This window comes from Rana temporaria, chromosome 8 (genome assembly GCF_905171775.1).
Source record: "Rana temporaria chromosome 8, aRanTem1.1, whole genome shotgun sequence".
Taxonomy (NCBI): Eukaryota; Metazoa; Chordata; class Amphibia; order Anura; family Ranidae; genus Rana; species Rana temporaria.
The window spans coordinates 46,599,438-46,618,001 of NC_053496.1; the positions used below are offsets into that span (position 1 = coordinate 46,599,438).

At 38.1% G+C, this 18,564-nt stretch overlaps 2 protein-coding genes and 1 long non-coding RNA gene across 3 annotated transcripts in view; 1 reads left to right on the forward strand and 2 right to left on the reverse strand.

Annotated features, from left to right (window-relative positions):
* The window catches only part of LOC120946874 (trypsin-like), a 169,936-nt gene that overhangs the window by 87,223 nt on the left and 64,149 nt on the right, over window positions 1–18,564 (forward strand). The window lies entirely within an intron of this gene.
* On the reverse strand, window positions 1,216–8,285 carry LOC120946896. Its single transcript, XR_005750797.1, has 2 exons — window positions 6,980–8,285; window positions 1,216–3,090 (listed from the first exon to the last, which is right to left on the reverse strand). It is a non-coding gene; the product is annotated as an uncharacterized LOC120946896 (long non-coding RNA).
* LOC120946883 (trypsin-like) lies at window positions 11,128–15,422 on the reverse strand. Its single transcript, XM_040361706.1, has 5 exons — window positions 15,321–15,422; window positions 14,930–15,080; window positions 13,775–14,028; window positions 12,271–12,407; window positions 11,128–11,324 (listed from the first exon to the last, which is right to left on the reverse strand). The coding sequence occupies exons 1-5, from the start codon at window positions 15,370–15,372 to the stop codon at window positions 11,175–11,177; spliced, it is 744 nt and encodes a 247-aa protein (XP_040217640.1). The 5' UTR covers window positions 15,373–15,422; the 3' UTR covers window positions 11,128–11,174.

Genomic DNA, 18,564 nt, shown 5'->3' on the forward strand with positions numbered 1-18,564 from the left:
AATCTACCTTGTTAATATAAGCAGACTGTCATTCTGTCATTGTACCGAGAGATCAGTGGATGCTGGTGTACATTGGGTCCATGAGAGCTGCTGATCAGCTTCCGTTGTGTAAAATCAAGGTGAGAGCGAGCCAGTGGCGGCGCGCACTCATGCCCAAAACACAAAAGTGCATAATCATGTGTATATATATATATATATATATATATATATATATGTATATACTGTTTATTTATCCTCTTCTCAAGAGAGAATAAATTTAGTTACTCAAATCTTTCTTCATGGCTCCATATTACAGATGAGGTCTTACTTATGATTTGTACAGGGGAAACATTATAATATTTCTCTCTGGAGTCCATACCTCTCTTAACTGCTTCATGACCGCCTACCTTAAATATAATGTCGCTCTACGCCAGATCACGTACCTATTACGTGATATGACACTTTTAGGTCTGGGGTGCACACACAGAGGGAGCTCAGTGGCGGGTACTGTGGACTTGATGTCCCCTGGCAGCCGTTGATTACACAGGACACATGCAGAACCACAATCAGCCTATGTAAACAAGGCAGATTGTCGTTCTTTTAGAAGGGAAGATATTGATCCTGTGTTTCTGCAATGTATGAACACAGATCTTTGCCATTCCCTAGTAAAAGCAACTCCCCCACACAGTGAGTAAGCACAGGCTAGGCACATAGTTAACTCTATGATTGCCCCTTAGTCCAATTTATCCGCCATAATAACACTAGTAAAAAAAACAATTCTCATACTTTTTATTTTTTTTACCAAAAATATGTAGCAGAATACATATTGGCCTAAATTGATGAAGAAATTCGATTTTTTACATTTTTTATTGGATGTATTTTATAGCAGAAAGTAAAAAAGCTAAATTGTCAGTCTTTTTTACTTTATAGCGCAAAAAATAAAAACCGCAGAGGTGATCAAATGCCACCAAAAGAAAGCTCTATTTGTGGAGAAAAAAATAATATTATTTGGGTACAGTGTCAATAGACCATGTAAGTGTCACAGTTAAAGTAACACAGTGCCATATCATAAAAAAATGGCCTGGTAATGAAAGGGGGTGGTTAATCTTCCGGAGGTCAAGTGGTCAATATAAGAAAGGACTTTTCTCGCTTTGGAAACTGTAAGAATGTAAAATTAATAACTAATATTCTTATAGCTTCAAGGGCGTATCTGAATGAAGATCATTCATAGTCAGGTTGATTTGAAAATAACGTGTGAGTTTATTGTCACACAGGTGGCATCATAAACACAATGAAAAATAGTATAAAGTTCAGTTTAGCGTAGATGAAAATATCTGGAATTGGATCGATAGTATTGTAGCAAGCTTATGAAAGGATGTGTGCAGCCTCAGGCATGTTGTCTTCTGAGATTTTCCAAAGTGATGCCGGAAGAAACAGGAAATGACGTTTGACTTCTGGCTTCAGCTGTTCTCCTAGTCTATATGTCAGTGTTGTCTTTCAAAGAGGGTGTGAATTAGTGTGTCTTAGTTTAAGTGTGTATCAGTGTGTCATGCAAGTGTGTGGTGCAAATGTGACCAGCCTTCTTTAAAGCAAAGCTTAAATATATGTTACAAGTGAACGTCATGACCTCATACGGCCCAGGCTTAGACCCTTGTATGGCAAATATTAATATCTGCTAGGTTCAGCAATATGAAGATCTTAGCACAGAGTCGTATGGGATTTGATTGACAGGCACACATGTGACACTCTATACTTAGAGTAGTGTGCTTGATGATGCAATGTCATAGAACATATATTATCAGCTATAAAGCTATAACTTCATTAAGTAACTATATACTAATACATATTAGTATGACTAAGACTTCACTTAAACTAGCTCTAAATAATTAAACAACAATATCAAATAAATAGCTAAGTTATGGATTATCTATGATTGTAACTTTAAAGCATGTAAAAACATGTCAGCTCTGACACATGAACTCTATGTGTATACTTATCTGTTAGCCTGCTGACCTCCTGAACTCATGTCAACTTTGGACATAGTAGAACAACTGCCTGACAGTCAAATCTTATGTCATTCTCAAATCGGTTGACCAGTAATGCTCAGTTTTGGATAGAAGAATTATGTCATATCAATTGATCAAGGTCATTCATTCATACCTAATTATTATGATTAATCATAAATCAAAATATGTTTTGCAAGCTTGCCATAAATTATGAATTGCCGAATTATGAATTTGAAATAATATTCTAACAATCCCCCCTGAATTATGATTAATCATACTAAATCATTTAATACACACATACATAACCATTTGTATCTCATTTTCTCCACCTTGTATCAAACGATTGGACACGATATTCCTCAGAACTGAAGCAACTAGAAATTTTCCTTTTCCTAAATGCTTTACTCTTTACTTTTAACTCTTCTTAGATCTATCTAATCAAAATCTTACCAGAAATAATGGTATAGATTTTAAAATGTATAACATAATGATGACTAATATCAATAATTATTAATATTAATAATAATAATAATAATGAAAATTATTATTATTAAAATAAGTAAATAATGCAATAATATATTTCCATATATGTGCTCAAATAATATTTTAGCTCTTTGGAAATATACTTTATACTCTAAAACTTTCATAACTTTCCATAGTTCTATTAATGATATCTTTCTTAAGTTATGAACAAAAAATGTTCTATTAACTAGAATGAGTGTGCTAACATTCAATATGTGAATAAATAAAAATAAATAAAAATAATAATCCTAACTTCATGTGAACATTAATATCATAATAATTGGATAATCAAAAAATGTATATGTATATGTGGACAAATGTTTCAGTCCTAAATTGTTTATCTATAGTAGATAGATAATGTTCCTTCCGATTAATGTTTCTTCATGAAATGTCTTTAAAATGTCTTCTTCAAGTTCCGTTAGAAAAACCTTGATGAATAAGATAAAATAGTTCATAAATATGAAATATAAATCTTTTGTCAAATATTCTTCCAAAAAGGATCTCTTCTTTTAACTTCAAATTTCTCTTTGCTCTTTATAGAAGCTTGTTATCCTCCATATTTGTTTGATTTTAGATGCCATATCTGTAAAAGAGAGGCAGTATCATTACTCAGGAATAAAATATTTATATTAATTCTTGTACATTTTCATATTTTTTCAACAAATATTAAAACATTATGAGACAATAACTTTGTGAATTTGCTAAAACTATATGTGAAATACTATCTCATATTTTATTCAAAGAGATTTTCTGTGTGACTATATACTTCTATGTACTTCTGTGTATTGTCCTTATTCTGTCTAAAAATAACCTAAATTATAAAATATATGTACTGTGAGGTTTAGGTATGTCAGGACGCAATATTTCATTTTTCCGGTCATGATACAAATTCTATTTCTAACGAACAAAGTTAGATTTCATATCACCCCAGAGATGACAATGGACTATGCCTTTGTTCTCACCTCTAAACGATTAGAAATATGCGTAACTGTATTCTGTGTTGGAGTTCTTACTTTAGTGTCAGAGTGTTCTGCAAGTACTTCAATGCATTTCTCAGCTCTTACGCTGGAAATCTGAGATAAAGACTTCTCAGCTACAGCTGTATAAACATGTGCTGGTGTAAATTTCTGTTGATGTCTTTCATTCCCATCTATCTGAATATGTATTTGTAATAAAGCTCTGAACCATAAAGGATATATTTTCTTAATTTCACTAAAATTACCTTCCTCAAAAATACCTTTTAATGAACAGTCAGGTGTCCGTACAATGGTTTTGTTTGATTTCACTATGCTCTCTGTAACTTTAATTGCATAGTAAACACTTAGAAGTTGCTTCACACCTGGCTCAAAAGTTTTTTCCAAAAATGATAAAACTCTGGAGAAATAGGCAATTATTTTCTCCTTACCTTCTTGTAACTGAAACAATGTTACTGAGATGGCATTCTCAGATACATGAGTTTTCAAAACAAACGATGTTTCAGAACAGACCTTTATTGTACTTAATGCTGGAGCATTCTGCAAATCTTTTTTCAACACTTCAAAAGCATTTTTCTCATTTTGACCCCACTGGTCAACTATAATACCTTTATTCCTTAAAAGATTATATAGTGGATTAACTTTTTCTGCGAAACAATGTACAAACTCTTTGCAATAATTTATTTTATGCAAAAATTTATGCAATGCCTTGTAAGTTGTTGGAGTTGGGATAACAGTAATATCCCTAACTGTTTCTTGCAACAATTGTCTCTTTCCTTGACTAATTTGCATGTGAAGGAATTTCACTTGACTTTTCATCAACTGAACTTTTGTTGTGTTTAATTTTAAACCTTCAGCTTGTAACATCATAAACAATTCAGACAAAAGAGCCATATGTTCATCGATATTCTGAGTACTCAGCAAAATCGTATCCACGTGCTGACAAATGCAATCTGGCCTAGAAAATTTAGAAAGTATTGTTGCTATAGTTTCATGAACTATACCATCACCAATACCTAGATCAGGTATTAATCGAGTGAACGTATAAGTCTCTTTTCTGAATGTGAACGCAAGTTTGTATTGACAACTTTTAGTTAAAGGAATGGAAAAATGGCTACCAGCGATTTCTAGTACAGAAAACACTTTGTTCTCAACATTCAAATGTAATTTTATGTTAGATTTATCAGGAAGAACTGGGCTATTTGTGATTTGTTTATCCAATGTTCTTACGTCAACTGATAAAGAATATGAATTATCAATATTTTTGATAGGCCAAATACAGTTATTTACCACTGATTTAGCTTTCTTTACAATTCCAAGTTGTACAAATTCTTGAATAATATCAGAAAGTGGACCAATTGATTCTGGTGGTAACTCACTCTGATCAAGAGGTTCTGGATCCTTTCCTTCAATATTTAATTCGGCACTTTTCAAAGTTCCAAAGTCATTTTTGAACTTTGACCACAAACTTGGAAAAGATTGTACCACTTCCTTTAAAGCACAATTTTCATCAATATCAGGCCACTTTTGTTCTGTAGACATATTGGTAACGGAACCAACATTACGGTATACAGAGGGATCAATCAGCACTGATTTGGGCCTAGATGGATCTTTCCAAATACTTCTATTAGCCAAATCAATCACCCACTTTTGTTTATTGATTACATCAATGCCAAGTATATTCTCTGCTTCGTGACAGACCCAAATGTTAATATTAGTTTTCACTAATCCAGGTACTTCAAATGTTACATTGGATACCTGTCTAGCAGTGGAATTACCTGTATTATTAAAACCCACTATATTACACATAGGAGAATTTGGTTTCACAGGTATGTTTTCTTTGATAAGGGTAATCTCAGATCCACTGTCTAAGAGACAATTAATATGTTTACCATTTATCAAACATTGTAAATATGGTCTCCCATTCTCGTCCAAAATAATTGGTGCTACATATTGTAATGGCAGAGAAATTGAATCCGGGTGTGATTCTATTTTTGGCAATGGCAATAAACCTTCTCTTTCTGTGACAGCTCCTTTTGCCATATTGTCTGAACTACTGTGAACAGTCAAATTACTGATCTGTTTGACTTCAGTGTCATAAGGCAATTCAGTCAAAATGTTATCTTGACATGAAAAATCAGGCTGTACAAAAACTGATTTTTCATACTCCATATCTTTAGTTCTTATTTGTAAGTCACTCTTAAACTTAAAGCAATGTTTTTTTATATGGCCAATTCCATGACAGTAAAAACACATCATGGGGTCGTCTCCTTGACTCACTTGACTGCACCTGTCCTTGTCATTCCTGCTAAGACCTGTCGTTTCTAACACGTCTGTAGCCTGACTATTTTTGTCACATTGAATAATAGAAACCTCGCGTGCGAGACTGCTTTGATTCAATTGTCTCCTAATTTTGTCAATGAAACTTACTATAGCATTTAAATTTTGACGTTCCAGTGCTATAGCGACTGAAGTTGGGTCAAGGTATTTAAATTTTTTTATGAAAGCCATTTTTAATCCTGGGTCAGTTTCATCATTTACTCCAAATATCATTTCATAAACCTTGCAAAATCTTGTTTTAAACCAAAATGGATCTTCTTCTGCAGTAGTCTGTAAAAGGTCTAGCATTTCTATGGTCGGTTTTTGTTCACCGGTCATACATAGCAATAATAGTCGCAATCTATCTGTGGCGTAATTTTGACCTTCATCATCACTAACAAGTGAATGGATTCGTTTAGCAAAATTAACAGGAATCCACAACTGAAAAATGTAATTGCGTTGATCGTTTGAAAGATTAAAACGATCTGCAAACATTTCAAATAAATCCCAATTAGAAAATACAGTAGCCTCAACGTCATAAATAGGAAAGTCTTTTAGAACCTTCATCAGCTGATCATGAATTTGCAATTTAAGTTTTGCAGTCCTACATAATAAGTTTTTATGCTTCATTTCCATTTCATCAGTAGCATCAACATTCTCTATTTCCGAACTTTCCGGAAAATAAGATTGTAGCTTTGACTTGGTTTCAACCTTTTTGTCATCTGTATTTATTACAGCAATCTGTTTACTGTCATTTTGCAACTCTGGCAAAATCATTTTTTTAGATTTCTCTATTTGTTCCTCAAGATTCTCTATGTAATTACACAAAATCTCACAATTAGAACAACTGAGAGCATCCTGGGACACATTTTCATGTATTCCTGTGTTCTGTACATTATTAGTCTCTGTCTGGTTTAGTGTACACACATTTTTGGCAGGTAAAATATTAATAATCATCTTATTAAAGATTCTTACCAATTTCAATACATTACTTATTTTCTTACGTAATTTATTCACAGTAAACCTGGATTTGTCTATCTGGACATTGGAATTTAAGCATTCTTGATACATATACAACCACAAGTGACTGTCATTTGGATAAAAACACACATCTTTAAATTCTAGCTTACTATCTCTAGCTATTTCATCTATAAAATTCATATTTTTTTTTTTACTCACCGTTATTAGAAGGATTTCTCGTCATCAACCGTCTGTTACTGGACTGTTGTCCACATCTGACGCGACACAAACGCCTCTTGCTTGATAGGTTCTGAACCGTCTTTTTTCTCGAGACTTGAATATTCGCAAAAACTGCGCTAATCTCTCCCCCCCTCATCAAGGGTCGAGATTTCCGTAAAAATAGAGATAAGACAGTACTTTCTTTGGCTCGCCACTGTAAGAATGTAAAATTAATAACTAATATTCTTATAGCTTCAAGGGCGTATCTGAATGAAGATCATTCATAGTCAGGTTGATTTGAAAATAACGTGTGAGTTTATTGTCACACAGGTGGCATCATAAACACAATGAAAAATAGTATAAAGTTCAGTTTAGCGTAGATGAAAATATCTGGAATTGGATCGATAGTATTGTAGCAAGCTTATGAAAGGATGTGTGCAGCCTCAGGCATGTTGTCTTCTGAGATTTTCCAAAGTGATGCCGGAAGAAACAGGAAATGACGTTTGACTTCTGGCTTCAGCTGTTCTCCTAGTCTATATGTCAGTGTTGTCTTTCAAAGAGGGTGTGAATTAGTGTGTCTTAGTTTAAGTGTGTATCAGTGTGTCATGCAAGTGTGTGGTGCAAATGTGACCAGCCTTCTTTAAAGCAAAGCTTAAATATATGTTACAAGTGAACGTCATGACCTCATACGGCCCAGGCTTAGACCCTTGTATGGCAAATATTAATATCTGCTAGGTTCAGCAATATGAAGATCTTAGCACAGAGTCGTATGGGATTTGATTGACAGGCACACATGTGACACTCTATACTTAGAGTAGTGTGCTTGATGATGCAATGTCATAGAACATATATTATCAGCTATAAAGCTATAACTTCATTAAGTAACTATATACTAATACATATTAGTATGACTAAGACTTCACTTAAACTAGCTCTAAATAATTAAACAACAATATCAAATAAATAGCTAAGTTATGGATTATCTATGATTGTAACTTTAAAGCATGTAAAAACATGTCAGCTCTGACACATGAACTCTATGTGTATACTTATCTGTTAGCCTGCTGACCTCCTGAACTCATGTCAACTTTGGACATAGTAGAACAACTGCCTGACAGTCAAATCTTATGTCATTCTCAAATCGGTTGACCAGTAATGCTCAGTTTTGGATAGAAGAATTATGTCATATCAATTGATCAAGGTCATTCATTCATACCTAATTATTATGATTAATCATAAATCAAAATATGTTTTGCAAGCTTGCCATAAATTATGAATTGCCGAATTATGAATTTGAAATAATATTCTAACAGAAACCACAGCTATTAACACCCTGATCCTTCTCCACCATTGATTCCCCCAGTTGTACTGCCCCTAGTATGTATGCTGCATGCTTATTCTTAGCCCCCAAATGCATAACTTTACATTTATCAACATTAAACCTAATTTTCCACATAGTTGCCCAACTAAACAGTACATTGAGGTCAGCTTGTAAGTTGGAGACATCACGTAAGGACCAGGACGTTATTCCACTGCAATCATTAAAGAGGAAGTAACCCCCCCCCTAAAAACAGGGAAAATAATAATGAGCTAGTATGCATAGCATACTACTGTAGCTCATTATGTTGCTACTTACCAGAAATCAAGGCCCTCGAAGTGCTCCTCGTTCGCTGCCGCCGCCATGTCCCCTTGCAGATTCTTCCTGTTTTCGCCGCTCCGGCACTGTGATTGGCCAGGGCGGCGATGACGTCACCCCTGCGAATGCGCGCGGGACCAGCAGATCCCCGCGCATGCGTGGGAATACCGCATTAACTCAAGTTATGCCATTCAGAAAAACTGCACGCTCAGTGCGCCTGCGCCGTTGTCTACGGTGCGCATGCACCGAACACATCGGCACCTGTCATTATTGTAAATGTCTCCTAAACCATGTAGGGTTAGGAGATATTTCTTGCACCTACAGGTAAGCCTTAATCTAGGCTTACCCTTAGGTGCAAGTTGTGTGGTTGGGTTTACAACCACTTTAACCACTAAATAGTTTTCTATCCATTGACAAACGGATCTTTCCAAGCCTGTAGACTTTACATTATACATTAGCCGTGTGTGAAGAACTGTGTCAAATGCTTTGGCAAAATTAAAGTATACCACGTCCACAGCCACCCCCCTGTCCAAGGTTTTACTTGCCTCCTCAAAAACAGAAATCAGTCAGTCTGACAACTTCTGTCTTTCATGAATCCATGCTGTCTGTTGCTTAACAGGCAAATGGGCGTACAGGTAAGTCCCCTTTAATTTGCCGCCGTGTGGTCGCGCACGTGCCCGTGGGACCCGTGGACTCGATGTGCGCCGGTGTCCCGCGATCGTGTCACGGAGCTGTAGAACGAGGAGATGTCCGTGTAAACAAAACATCTCCCCGTTCTTCCTAGTGACATGTCACTGATCGTACGTTTCCTCTCATCGGGAGCAGCGATCAATGATATGTCACTCGTAGCTACGCCGCTAACCGTTATAATCGCTCCCTAGGATACACTTAACCCCTTCAGCGCCCCTATAGGTTAACCCCATTCACTGCCAGTGTAATTTGTACTGTAAATAGTGCATTTTTATAGCACTGATCGCTGTAAAAATGACAATGGTCCCAAAATGGTATCAAAAGTGTCCGATGTGTCTGACATAATGTCACAGTCACAATAAAAATCGCTGATCGCCGCCATTACTAGTAAAAAGAAAAATTATTAATAAAAATGATATAAAACAATCCCCTATTTTGTATATGCTATAACTTTTGCGCAAACCAATCAATAGACGCTTATTGCGATTTTTTTACCAAAAATATGTAGAAAATACATATCAGCCTAAACTGAGGAAAAATAAAAGTTTTTTTACATTATTTTTGGGGATATTTATTATAGCAAAAAGTAAAAAATATTGAATTTTTTTTTAAAATGTTCGCTCTATTTTTGTTTATAGCGCAAAAAATAAAAACTGCAGAGGCGATCAAATACCACCAAAAGAAAGCTCTCTTTGTGGGAAAAAAAGGACGTCAATTTTGTTTGGGAGGCACATGCAAGACCGCGCAGTTGTCAGTTAAAGCGATGCAGTGTGGAATCGCAAAAAGTGGCCCGGTCTTTGTCAGCCAAATGGTCCGGGGGTGAAGTGTTTAAAATATTTTTTTCCAGCAAAAATGCCTCTATGTGGTCTTTTATTAAACTCTCCAATATCTTCTTGACTATAGAATTTAAACAAACAGGTTTTTAGTTACTTAGTAAATACTTTGATCCGTTTTTAAATTAATTTAAATATATTGGCCTTACGTCAATTCAATGGCACCATTCCAGTCATTAACGAGTCCCTAGAAATAATGGGTGCAGGGGTGCCACCCCCCTAATCCATGTGCCCGGCCCCTAATCTATATGTAGGCGCATGCATTTCATTTTGTTTTGTTTTCAAGCACATGATTAGAGCCTGGGACTCTAACTGGCTTAAAAAAGGGTGGGCTTGGGGCGCAGAGCACTGTGCCCTGCGCCCACCCAGTTGTGTGACAATAGCGAATTCATATTCACTGTGGATTTATAACCGATGCTTTTGCATACTAACCATCGGTTTTGACCTATCGGTTAGGCGTCCATCGGTTCAATTTTAAAGCAAGTTCTAAATTTTTGGACCGAAGGTTAACTGACCGATGGGGCCCACACACGGTTTGGACCGATGAAAAGGTCCTTCAGTCCGTTTTCATCAGTTTTGAGCGACCGTGTGTACGTGGTCTAAGACCTCATCTGGAATATGCAGTTCAGTTTTGGGCACCAGTTCTTAAAAAGGATATCGGGGAATTGGAGAAAGTGCAGAGAAGGGCAACCAAACTAACCAGAGGCATGGAGGAGCTCAGCTCTGAATACCTAAGTGTTCCATATACTTGGTGCTAAATTATTCACTTTAAGGTCATCACAAAGGACAATCTCTGTGATATCACATATGTTGTGTTTTTTTTTTTTTTTTTTTTTGCAGCCCAAATTCTGTAGCCAAGGCGAGCATCAAATAAGGAACCAATAGTTGTAGTAATAGATAAAATAATTTTATATAAAGACATATGTTTATTCAGTCATTACAAAAATGTAGGCTTAAAGTCTGAGCCTAGCACATCATTTGATGTATTCTAGAACCAGAGAATAGAATGATCTGAATAAGTATTTCAGTTGAAAGTTCAGTTGGCAGCCTGAGTGCTGGCGATCCAGGAGTTGTAGTTGCAGACCTTGGTGTAGACACCGGGGTAGTTCCTCAGGGCACAGCCGTATCCCCAGGAGACAATACCCTGGAGCTGTCCGTTACACACCACGGGGCCACCAGAGTCACCCTGAAAATAGAAAACGCATTTTTTAGAACTTTGGGTAAATTATAAGTATTTAGATGCAGTGGTTGTGTTGGTTTTCATTTTTTCAGGCTTTATCTTTTTTTTCACCTGGTAATCCAGGGGATGACACCCTTCCTGTCCCTGGGTGACAAAACTCATTACCTTTACTGTATCTATGGAAGGAGCCATGGTAGCCATTAAGGCTGGATTTCAAGCATGTCTACCTTTGCAATTACAAGTGGAGTGATGGGATTAGCAGCTTACACAAGCAATATAAGACTGTGTTTTCTTCCAGTTTATTTCACAGGAAGTGACAATGACACTGGATGTCTGGCAGGATCAACAGTTTATTCCTATATTTGCTAAAAAAAAACATTCTTAACCTGAAATCAAGAAAAATAATGCAGCTAACATATCTAAGGCATGGTAAACTAAAAGATATTGGGGTTGATTTGCTAAAACTGGAGAGTGCTAAATCTGGTGCAGCTGTGCATGGTAGCCAATCAGCTTCTAACTTCAGCTTGAAGGTGATTGATTTTTTTTGTTTTTTTACAGAGCTGCACCAGATTTTGCACTTTCTAGTTTTAGTAAATCATTACATAATATTTCTTAAAGTTCAGTTAAACTTTAAGATTATATTTTTTTCATATTGCCTTAACTTTATTAGTTGCTTTTCCAACTAATATGAAATATTGCTACATAATATCTATTTTACTATACATTTACTTGGGAAGAAATATCTTTAATCTATTTTCAAAACCTTTCCAGAATATTTGCACTACAAATTATACATTGAACTTATTTTTATTTATTTTTTACATTTAAACTAATATATGAAAAATAAAAAAACAACATTCTCAGTCTAGGAAAACTACTAATAGCTTGAGATAACACATTTATTTAAACAGTACAACTTTAAACACAAAATAAAATAAGTTGTGGCAATTACCTGGCAGGAATCCTTGCCTCCCTCCAGGTAGCCAACGCAGATCATGTTGCCGGTAATCTCTCCGGGGTAGGCATTGCTGCACTGGGCGGAAGTCAGGATGGGGGCGTTCACACACTGCAGGAGGTTAGGCATGCTGGCTGCAATTAAAAACAAAAAAAAAGGCAGTGAATAAAATATTGACTGAAGACAGAAGGAGAAAGAACAAAATGTGTTAAAAAAGACAAAAGCTTGTTTTATAAATAATAAATAATAAATTCCAATTATATTTTATTATATTTACCACTTGCAACCCTCAGGTGGTGCTTTTGTGGATATTCTGCAGCTCTTTACCAAGGTGACTTGCAACTATGTTGTGAATAACTTATACAGCCTATTTTTTGAATTGTTATAAACTATTAGAAGATGAGATTCCACATACACAGCTGACCCATCATCCCACTCCTCTTCCAGTTATTGAGATCTGTGTTTATTTTCAGTTGAAAAGAAGCAGTCAAAAAAATTGGAATAGAGGGGAGTGGGTGGGGGGGATAAAATCTTCTTCAGGTTTTATTGCTGCCTGTGTTCTCACTGAAGATGCCCCCCCCCCTCTTTATTTGCCATGATGACCATTGTCACCAGAACTGAAAATGATAAGAAATCCAACATTTTGAGCGGTTGACAGAATGGAAAAAAGGGAAGTCTTCCAATAGGGACACTTGTTCTGAGTTTCAAAGACATTTCAGAATACATTTCTTATTATTTTCTACTGTATTTATGTTTTGATTTTCTTTAGTAAAGTCTAAAGCCGGCAGTCTAACGCAGGCAGATTGTGCCCAAGTTGATCCATCCATTGACTTGGGTACAACAAGCATATCCGATTGTTAGCATGCAATTATTGCCAGTGTCTGTAGCCACTAGCAATAATCACTGTGTTCTCTTGGCAGGGACAAGAGAAACACAATAGTTCAAAGGGAGGGATTTCTCCATCAACACTGCCAGTGTTGCTTCATCTATGGCCTGCCTAACTAAAATTGCCCCCTCTCAGCTCATGAAGGATCCAGCGCTAATTTTCTTTTCTAGGGAATAGGATAATCCAGAGTAATATCTACATTACCCCGGGACAGCCTCCTGTTTGGTTACATTCCCTCTGGTGCAAAAATGGGATTGAGTACACCTTCCATCAGCCTCCCTAATGACATGCCACTGGTCATTAGGTTGGTCCTGCACTGTACATGATTACCCTAGTAAGAGGGGCAGTGGCAAGGCTGGCCAGAGAACTGGCAAGAAGAGAGGCTTTGGACAGCTGGTCACCACAGCCATAACACCATGGAAGAAGATTTCAGGACTCTGGATTAGGTTAAACGTTATTTTGTGTTATCCCAACCCCTTGACAAAACAAGCAATTGCTGCCCAGAGTTAGGATTTATGGTATTTGCTAACATTTTCTAATCTTGGCAAATTGACCTGAAAAGCTTAGCCTCATTTATTATCAGTAGTCGATGATGTTACAGTGATGTTGACTTACTTCCACTGCTAAGGGTATTGCCCCATCCGGAGATCACACAGTTGGTGCCGGCAGCAGCGCAACCACCGGGCAGAGGCACGCTCTTGACGTAGGAGTTGAGGGTGGCGGGAGAGGCCAGCTTGACCAACATGATGTCGTTGTCCAGGGTTCTGGAGTTGTATGCAGCATTTCTGATGACCTTGGCAGAGTTGATGAACTGCTCGGTGCCCTCAGAGACAGCAATGTTGTGCTCTCCGAGTCTGACCTGCATGCTCCTGTATAGAGACAAATTCAATGAAATCAGTATATATTTGCATCTTAATCAAAAGAATTCTGGATAGAAGCCAGTTAATTTGTTTCTAACTGAGCAGCAGTGTGGGTTTGCTTAGTATGGAACGTGTACCAGTAGTGGTTGGTACACTCACCTTCAGTTCCAGGAGTAAAGTACAGTCGTTTTGGGTACTGAGAACATTGAATTGTGGTTGGTATAGAGCAGGGAAGGAATAGAGCCTCTGTCAGAGGCCTTTCTTTCTATTGGGAAGATTTATCCTCACTTACGGTCAAGACAGGAAGTGGTATAAAATTGCTTACAATGGACACACAAACATAATTACATTCTAGTAGATTGGGGAAGGCTTTCTGTCAATGTATCCCATATTACATGGACAAGAAGTGAGGGGAAACACTTCCAAAGGGGGTCACAGGAGTAAATAACACTTGGTAGCATTTTTAGCTCATCCCCAATCTATTCAGAATATTACACAATACCTGGAGAAAGGGTTTATTGATTAAAGTAATCATTACAGCTGAAACTTTGGTATTGTATTTTTTACATAGTTTCATTGGTCTAGCTTAATTATTGTAAGGAGCACTATATTTTTTGCAATAATGGTTATCTTTGTACCGTATATCTGATTTGGATATTACACAGGAGCTATATGTTAGCAAGGGATTGGGAGCACCAAACAACTTGTGTTTAATTTGAATTTATGAATAGGTTCTTCACTAATAAGGGATCTCCTGCTGACCCAACCCACTTCCAACCAACAATCCATTTATTCAACATGCCATTTTGCTGGTCAACCAGCTGGTAAAAGATATGAATAATAGATACTATTTTTTTCAATGCCTCGTAACTATTCCAATAAAAAGTACTGTCTTAAAAAGTGCACTTACGCCTTGTAGCAGTGAGCAGCAGAGACCACCCACAGGGAGTTGATGAGGGATCCACCACAGAAGTGATATCCGGAGTTCAGAGATACCTGCCAGGGCTGAGAGTAGGCGCCACAGGTATATCCTCCAACGATCTTGTCATCATCCAAGGCAGCTGTAATACACAACATGTGCTGATTACATATAGAGAGCAAAGGGATATATTACGTTTTCTTTCATATAAAAATGAAAAATAAAAAAACATAATATTTAAAAAATGAATAAACATACCATATACACACACACACACACACACACATATATGTATATATATATATATACACACACACATATATGTATATATATATATATATATATATATATATACACACACACACACACAATATATACTCACCAGCTGCCCCGAGGAGCACACAGATCAGAAGGAATTTCATGTTGTTGATCATACCAGTGAACAATTTGTTGCTAATATGGTAGGTATTTATATGTTTTACCAGGACCCCATCCCATTCCCCCCACCTGTAAACTAGCCAGCTGTGCCAATAAGAAATGTTCAAGTTAATGTATACGCAGTTTTATCAGCATGTTTTTTTTTTCACATTATCAGCAACCTCCACTATGTGTAAGGTTAGTCATTTTTTAAAGGCCAACAGATCAAATTGTTTTAATATGACAACATTATATATAAAGATGGTTCTAACTTTCACAGAATAAAGTTATTACCGTATTTATCGGGGTATACCGCGCGCTGGAGTATAACGCGTACTCCAAGCTTAGAAAGGTAAAAAAGGAAAAAAAAGAAAACTTAAATTTTTGCCCTGCGTCCATCGGCGGCTTTGTCCGGCGTCCGTCCGCGGCCTTGTGCGGGGTCCGTCCAGCCTTGTGGGTGTCCATGTGCGGCTTCCTTGCGCGGGGTCCGTCTGTGGCTTTGGAGGTGTCCGTCTGCGGCCTCCATCCAGGTGTCCGTCTCGGTCCATCGTGTCTGTCTGCGGCTTTGGAGGTGTCCGTCTGCGGCCTCCATCCAGGTGTTCGTCTCCGTCCAGCGTGTCCGGTGTTCGTTTTTGGATTTGGCGCAGGCCGAGAGGAGCCGGATTTCATGTGTGTTCGGCTTGTCTCGGTTTCTCTCGGCTCCTTTTGCGTGGCTGCGGGCGGAGCCGAGCGTAGCCTAGCCGAGTGCGCACTACACTCGGCTCGGCTCTAGGCTAGCGGCTCAGAGACAGCGGGGATCGGCGTATATCGCGCACCCACGATTTCCCCCTGATTTTAAGGGGAAAAAAGTTTGCGGTATACGCAGATAAATACAGTAAGTGATGTTTTACTTAATACACCATTGGGGTCTGCAGCCCCAGCCTGCAAAGGGCGGTTACTGATGCCTGACTTAGCAAGTGTCAGGCCTATCCAACAATATGTGCTTTTTCAGGTAAAGTTTTCAAACCTTGTTTCCGCCTGGTCTGAAGTTAAAGGGGTTGTAAAGGTAAATGTTTTTTCACCTTAATGCATCCTTTGCATTAAGGTAAAAAAACATCCGACAGTACGGCCCCCCCCCCCCCCCGAACCCCCGTTTTACTTACCTGACCCCTCGAAAGTCCCGCGCCATCCACGTGATCCTCTTCGGTTCCCAGCCTGGCCGTTGATTGGCTAGGCTGGACGGATTGATAGCAGCGCAGCCATTGGCTAAAGCTGCTGTCAATCACAGAGGATGAAGCTATGCCCACCGCTGTATCACGGGAGCGGGCCCACAAAAGCTTTCCACCATGCAAGCTTGCTCACATGAAGGTGGAAAGCTTTTGCGAGGAGGAGCCGAGACAGCCGCAGAGGGACCCCAGAAGACAGGGTTAGGGGACACTCTGTGCAAAACGAGCTGCACAGTGGAGGCAAGTATAATTGTTAATTAAAAAAAAAAATTGCCTTTAGTGTTCCTTTAATGCATATAAACCTAAATATGATAAAAAATACAGAAAAATACAGAACCTGAGGAATGAGGGGGAGATGGACCTCCTATCACAATTTGGATTAGCAGCAAGGATAGGAAGTGTTATCATAATGGGGGATTTTAATTATCCAGACATAGACTGGGTGGAGGGAACCATGCATTCGTCTAAGGCCCCGTACACACGACCAGTTTCCTCGGCAGAATTCAGCTTCCGACCGAGTTTCTGGCTGAATTCCGCCGAGAAACCCGGCCGTGTGTACACTTTCGGCCGAGGAAGCCGACAAGGAGCTCGGCGAGGAAATAGAGAACATGTTCTCTATTTCCTCGTTGTTCTATGGGAGCTCTCGCCCCGCCGAGCTCCTCGGCGGCTTCAGTGCTGAACTGGCCGAGGAACTCGATGTGTTTGGCACGTCGAGTTCCTCGGCCGTGTGTACGAGGCCTAAGGCTCACCAGTTTCTATATGTCTTGCAGGACAATTTCATTGGTCAGTTGCTCAAAGTAGAAATAAAGCGTTACTTGATCTACTGATTACCAACAATACAGACATGATCAAGGATGTGGAAATACAGGGAAATTTAGGAAACAGTAATCACAGGTCAATTGGCTTCAGTATAAATCACAAAAATAGGAAACATAAGGGAAATACAAAGACACTGAATTTCAAAAAAGCCAACTTCCCTAAACTACAAACCTTGCTAGAAGGCATAAATTGGGATAAAATCTTAGGAACAAAGAACACAGAGTAGAGATGGGTTTCACTTTAAGAGCATATTAACCAGGGGCATTAGCCAGTGCCTCCCATTAAGTAATACATTTAAAAGACTGAACAAAAGTCCTGGATGGCTTAACTACAATGTAAAAATGTATATAAAAGCAAAAGAGAAGGTAAAAATACAAGGTTGAGGGATAATCATCAGCATTCAGACTTTATAAAGAATGCAACAAGAAATGTAAGGGTGCAATTAGGGCGGCTAAGATAGAACAGGAAAGACACATAACAGAGGAGAGCAAATAAAATCCCAAGAAATTCTTTAAGTATGTAAACAGTAAAAAAGGGAGGACAGACCATATTGGCCCCATAAAGAATGAGGAGGGACATCTGGTTACAAAGGATGGGAAGATGGTGAAGGTAATTCATTTCTTCTTCTCCTCAGCCTTCATGAGGGAATCAGGGGGGCTTTAGTAACCAAACAGCAGTGTTTACTCTCGTGACACATCACAGGAAGCACCTTCATGGCTACCAGAGGACAGAATTAGAATTAGACTTGGGAAACTTAACATTAATAAACCACTGGGACCGGGTTGCTTGTACCTGAGGGTACTTGGGGAAATCAAATAATTGTCAGACCATTGTTCCTAATTTTTACTGACAGTCTGCTGACTGGAATGGTACCAACGGATTGGAGAAAAGCCAAAATAGCACCAATAATTAAAAAGGACCAAAATTACATCCCTGGGAATTTACAGACCAGTTAGCCTAACATCAATAGTATTCAAGCTCTTGGAGGGGATGATAAGCGACTATATACAATATTTTAGTAATGAAAACTGTATCATTAGCAGTAATCAGCATGGATTCATGAAGAATCATTCTTGCCAAACCAACCAAACCAAAAGGAGTTGGGATGAGCCCAGTGTTCGAGTCCAACATAAGTTCGACTTGAACAGCGAACATTATGTGGTGTTCTCTGCAAATTCGAAAGCC